Here is a 6,000-nt window from a genome sequence, read left to right as displayed (position 1 = left end):
TCTATCTCATTTGAGTTATGAGAATTTAATTCTGGGCAGAATTTCATTTAATATTTCAGCTTATGAGGCATTTCTACATGTTTTCAGGGAGTGTTTTGGATTTTGTGTCTCACTTGAGCAGCTTGAGCCTGGTGAAAAGAGAGTCGGTGTGTGGTCATTCTTACAACGTCAAGCTGTGGTTGCCTTGGATTGCTAAATTTTGGTGGCAATAACTTCTATATACTATGTTTCTTTTGTCTTCATATTCTTTTTTGGATTACAGGTTTAATTATATAAACCTTGAGTATCATAGGCCAAAAAACAAACCAAACCAAGGCTCAGAGAGGTTAAGTAACTTGTTGAATATCGCACAGCCAGAGATTTCAAACCCACATTAGGCTCTTCAACCATTTGCTTACTTGCCATTATTTGTATCAGATATACTTGAATCAGAGGTATTATGAGATTCAAGCCATATGTAGTTAAAATATCAAGGTTCCAAGGAAGCTGTTGTTTCTTTATACCATGGTTAAGGGGTGAAATATGATCTCAAAGACATTGAAAATGGAGAGGAAGCTATAAACATTATCAACCACAAGGACAGAATTTGTAAACCTGGTGATTCACAGACCTGTACCCCTGGGGATAAAAATGTTTATGTTTATAAAAAATAAAAAAATAAAAAAAATATGCCTTCAAGTCAGGTGATGCATATACTGACTACTCGGGGCACATATCAAGTAGCATAAATTTTTATACCTCTACCCCTCCTCTTTTGTTTAAAAAAAAAAAGGGAATCATAGTTGAAGACAGTTTGCATAGACTGGTCAGGTGGTAATTGTTTACAAAGATGTCATGCTCATTCTTCCTTGCTGGCTTATTTCTAAGATTCAGTTCTTGCTTTCTAATCGATCATATCGACAAACAGGAGAAAAGACACACACACCAGTGTTACAAAACCTTGTATTAATCATTTCCCTTCACTTTCAATATAACGTTGATATGAAATATAGCCATGATTCTTAGTTACATGGGAGGAAATGAGTAATAAATACATTGTAGCAAGTTTAAACCACAAGGGTGTTTCACTGGTAACAACATTTGAAAACTGTACACTTGCAAAGAACAGCATCTTCAAACATTAGTATATCTGTATATCAGTAAAGCTTTACATGTAACAAACATGCTATTTCCATATATGACAAATTTAAAAAATATGCATTGCTTGGCAACATGAACTAGGCAAAAATAGTTCTTTGTTCACTAACTTTATACAGGAAAACAGGACGAGAGGCATGCATGTACAATAGGGATGCCTGCACGGGGCATGCAACAAAAGAAAGCTTTTTAAAAGTCAGCTTACATTAGGCATAAATACATGAGGGTTATATATTAATAAGGGAGGAAGTCTTCTGCTTGACATTATTAACATTCCTGTTTTCTTCCTATTCCTCCCAGAGGAATACACATTCACCTTTAAGTAAAGATAAAGGAATTACAAAAAAATAAAACTCACTTTGCAAACATCTCTGATGACTTGTAAAAAAAAAAAAATCAACATTAGTGTTATCACAGCCCCATGTGCAAATGATCCTTCCGCAGGTCCTTCTTGTAACAGGCACGCCTGAATGCCTTGGTCAGGCTGCTTCCCTGTACCCAAGCCGCAGCTCCCTGCTGCAGACATCTCCAGAGGGCCAACGAGACTGGGACCTACTTTTCTGCCCCTCGCTGCCCTTCTGGTTGCATGCCTATGCATTCAGCCCAGCTCGGTCCCCCAGCCCAGGCTTTTGGGGGACTCCCGGTGCTAACTGAGGAATGCACGTCTACAAACCTTGCACTGGCAGTCGCTACAAGAGGTGCAGAAGAACACAGGACCCGGAGATGGCTCCCATTCCGTAAAAGGCAGCCAATGACACCTCAAAAGAAAACCTTGTTTCCCTCAGTGTCTCTTCAAAGGAATGGGAGATGGGGGCCCAGCTGTAGTTCCAATCCTGAGTACCAAAAAGGGACCATCAATACACAGGATTTGAGAGCTTGGTGCAAACAGCCGCCCTCTGCAGGCAGACCCAGCAGCGTCTATTTTGCTTGCTGGCCCTTGTTCAAAAAGTGAAACTCAAAAAGCGTGTGGAAAAAGACACATTATCAGCAGCAATGTTTCAATTCTTGTACACAGTTCATGTGTGTCTTCCTACTGTTTCTGGTAAGAAACCACTATGAATAAAAAGCACCAATAAAACATCATACATGGTAACAATATCATAGACCACCACTGTCCCTAGGACAGTGTAGAGGTGCCAAATACATACTGCTTAAATCAGAAAAAGGGGGGGAAACATGTAGTGAAATAGATTTTCCTCTAAGATTTTTTTAACGTTTACTATTAATATAAAACAGTTGCATTTGGGGGTCAATGGGTAAATACAAAAAAAGGCACTGCCGCTTTATTACTAAATATCCGACTTCACAGCCTTACGCATGCAACTGTTTGAATTTTTTTTTTTTTTATAAATAAAGTTCTTTTGCTTTAGGATTTTAAAATTGAGCTGTATACCTGCAGTCAACACAGGACTCAAAACAAGGTGGGGACAGGCTCCTAAAATTTATCAGAACACTCAACTTAAAAAAAAGAAAAATTGAAACATTAATAGCAAAACACAACTAAGTAGATAAATCTATACACAGTCAATGAAAAATAAGCTTTTCTTTTTTTTAAAAAAAGAATTATGTTGTTATTAATAACAGACTTTATCATGGTTACCAGCCATAGCAAGTTAATAAGTAACATATCCAAAATAATATCTCTAATAATCAGATAACCATTGTTTCTATATTCAGTGAAGGAATAAATAGAAATCCAGATTTGCAAATACTTTAAGGTCTTCTTCCTTTTAAAGGATTCATGCTAATGTGATTGTGTTCACAATCTGTTTTCTGAACAACCCAAGTCTTTATGGATATATGTGTTTTGCAGCAGATCTGAGTGCTTTCTCATTTCCCCACAAGATGTGTAATACCTTTGCTTTTTCTTCTCTTTATTAACTTTCTTAGCATCCAAAAATCACCTTCACAAACCCTCTGGTCTTACCTTTGGCCTTCGACATTTTTGATCTTTTCTTCCTGCCTTACATGTGATCGTCCATCCCAACACATTCCCCAAGCAACAGGAAGCTTGTTTAGAAAAGGGGTGTGGAGGATGAATGTTAATGGCACTTGGTTAAAAAAACAAAAACCAAAAACAAAACACACTAAAAATTGCTGCCCCTTTCTGCACATGGATTTGCATGTTTAGAATGTAGTCCCCGAAGGGGAGGTCGGTCTGTCTTAACGCAAAATGTGATGTGGTAGGTTCAAGCCCCCTTCCCTTGCTAAAGGCTCTCTACGGTTAAGATGCTCCCACCTTTTTAAACCTTAGAAAACTTCAAAAGCAAGGCTGAACTGGGTGCACATTTTCAATCTTGAAGGTAAAAGAAAGTTGTTTAAATTTCATTAAGGCCTTTTAAATCTGTATTTACTTCATTAATTTTTTTTTTTTTTTTTTTTTTTAAATAACCGTAGGCAAGCGCAGTGATTTTCATGGTCCAATCTCTCCAATTTCGACGCTGCCTTCGCCGAAAGCAACGGCACCAGACTCACCCATTTAATAAACAGGCCTTAGACCGTCTCCCCGCTCTCGCCTCTGGCGGAGCATTCATACCATCATTTACACAAACCAATTTTCCAGTGCAAAGCACAACTCCTCTTTGATTTCCTTTAATACCCTCCATTGCCTCGAATCCCAAACATAGTCTTTCTTGCCCTTAAGAAACAGAGCTATTACTTCGCGGTAGCACAGTTTGTTAATATCTCGCCAGGTCAGGGCTGGTTTTCTCGCTCTTCCGTGCCGCCCGATCGACGACACAGCGAACCCCTGACGTACACGTGGAGGGAACCACGTTTGCATCCCGAAGCCGCCCTTCCTCACATCTTCCTTCACAGCCCGCCCTGCCGCGTGGACTGCACGTCTCCCTACACGCTCTCTCTGCCACTTGCTGACTGACCCCTTAGACACCGTCCTGGGTCTGGCTCTCCTCCCCTTCCTCAGCAGAGAGCGAGCCAGGGGGACGCGGCCCCCAGGCTCAGGTCCCTCTGCGCAATCGCAGTGGAAGTGGTCTTTTGAGCTCCTGATCTGACATGAAGGCCTTTCGCAAGGGAAAAATGTCGGTCCTTGTCATTTTTCCTCCAGTGGAACTTGAACCCACGTGTGTGTGTGTGTGTGTGTGGAACCTGAACCCGTGTATGTGTGTGTGTGTGAAGTGAGGCAGAGGGCGATAGGATGAAACCCCACCATAGGATGGGGAGGAAGAGGAAGCAAATCCAGCCCAGAAAGGGGCCGCAGGATTCTTTCAGCGTCTCACGGTGACCTGCGAGCTGACCCTAACTGATAACACACACGGTGCGGTCCTTCCCCGCGCTTCCGGTCACGTGCTCGCCCCACCAGCCCACCTGTTTGCCGAGCGCGGCCGCGGTGGAAAGACCGACGCCTCCTCGGCCTACGTGACGCGTCCGCCTTCCCGGCAAGCGCGGCTTCGCAGCCATTTTGATAGACAACCCTGCTGCTATTATAAAAATAGAGGAAAGAAATGAATCCATATCAACAAATCCTTTACAAAAACCATAGTATGAAGAGAAGTTCTATCCAAACTCTTTACACATTATGTACCCTTTAAAATTGTTATGTAAACAATACACAAATCAAAGTTTCTCTGAAATTTTGTTGGAGGGAACGTTCCCCCCGCTCTGCCGCCGGGGCCGTGCGGCCCTCTGCTGCGGCTCGACTCCAAGCCGGGTCCTCAGGGAAAGCCGGTCCTGGCGGCAGGGAGGGCGGGCCGCCATCTTGCTTTGGTCGCACTCGCCCACGACTGCGTCCTGGGGCCTGACTGCGGAGGCGGGCTGTGAGGGGCGCCTGGGCCCAGGGTTCAGCCTCCCTCCCTCGTCTCTCCCAGCTCTTTGCCAGCGGTACTCTTTTGTTCGTTTCTCCCCCTCTCTCCATCCAGGAAGCCACTTGCCTTCCCTCTCCATCCCCTCCCGGCCCCACATTTCCCTAGAGACCCCTCCCCACCCCGCACACCAAGCCATCCCGTGACAGAAACAAATGACAAAATAATCAGTCCCCGGTCTACTGATATGTTTACAAGGACGACCTACGCTCTCACAAAATCAAAATGGGAGAGGGACCAGGGAAAAAAAAAGGCTGCAAAGTATCTCGGAGGATTCTGTGCAACCCTGAAGATGGCTGACACTGGACCCGCAGCAGTCGATTTCACGGCCAGCGCGGTCACTCTCATCTTCAGCTTCTAGATTGTGGAGGTCCGGTCAACCCCGTCTGGGAGAGAAAGAATTCATGGTGGGCACAGCTGAGCAAAACCGTTCCCTTCACGGCCACCTTGTCGCACACCCTGCACGCGGGGCTTCCCGGTCTCTGAAGACAGGTGAAGACCACACTTCCCCATTCATCCACCCCTTCATTCACACACTCACCCACTCAACATCTGCGGAGTCGCCATTTTTCCAGGAACTGTAATGAGTCTGGGAACCAAGACAGGAGACCTAGTCCTCACCCTGTAAGTACACACATCCTCGTCGGGACAGCTCTGTAAAGCCACGGGGATGTAGGAGGCATCATTGCTATGATGGAGTTATGTACCAGGCAGAGCAGGAAAAATGGAGGAAGAGTTAAGATGTCCCTGGGAGTCAAGTGCAGTTTAACGGAGAAAGAAAATAACTTTTGTAAGGTGGTGCTTGTAGGAGAGGAGGAGGCGGCAGGAAGGGAAGAGGGTGTGGGGAGGGCATACAACTCATGTACAGGTGTGGTGTTGGTCATTAATTGGTGGGGCAGGGGCTAGATGGGAGGTTTATTTAGAGTGTGGGATGGGGGAATGGAGGAGTGGCAGGAGAGGTGCTGAGAGCTGGCAGGGATACTGAAGCAGACATGCAGGTGGACCTGTCTAGCTCACATCCCTTTCTTTGGTAGCATCCTCCTCC

At 44.5% G+C, this 6,000-nt stretch overlaps 1 protein-coding gene across 3 annotated transcripts in view; it reads right to left on the bottom strand.

The window, feature by feature from the left end:
• Positions 1-928: 928 nt before the first annotated feature.
• SAMD4A (sterile alpha motif domain containing 4A) overlaps positions 929-6,000 on the bottom strand; it is a 207,686-nt gene continuing 202,614 nt past the window's right edge. For all 3 annotated transcript variants that reach the window (XM_059373241.1, XM_059373242.1, XM_059373243.1), the window contains one exon: positions 929-5,341. In XM_059373241.1, coding sequence (XP_059229224.1) covers positions 5,313-5,341 — 29 coding nt within the window. In that variant the 3' untranslated portion in view covers positions 929-5,312. The remainder of the gene's footprint in view (positions 5,342-6,000) is intronic.

The sequence above is a fragment of the Mustela nigripes genome, chromosome 13 (genome assembly GCF_022355385.1).
Source record: "Mustela nigripes isolate SB6536 chromosome 13, MUSNIG.SB6536, whole genome shotgun sequence".
Classification (NCBI taxonomy): domain Eukaryota; kingdom Metazoa; phylum Chordata; class Mammalia; order Carnivora; family Mustelidae; genus Mustela; species Mustela nigripes.
This window is presented reverse-complemented; position numbering and strand designations above follow the sequence as displayed.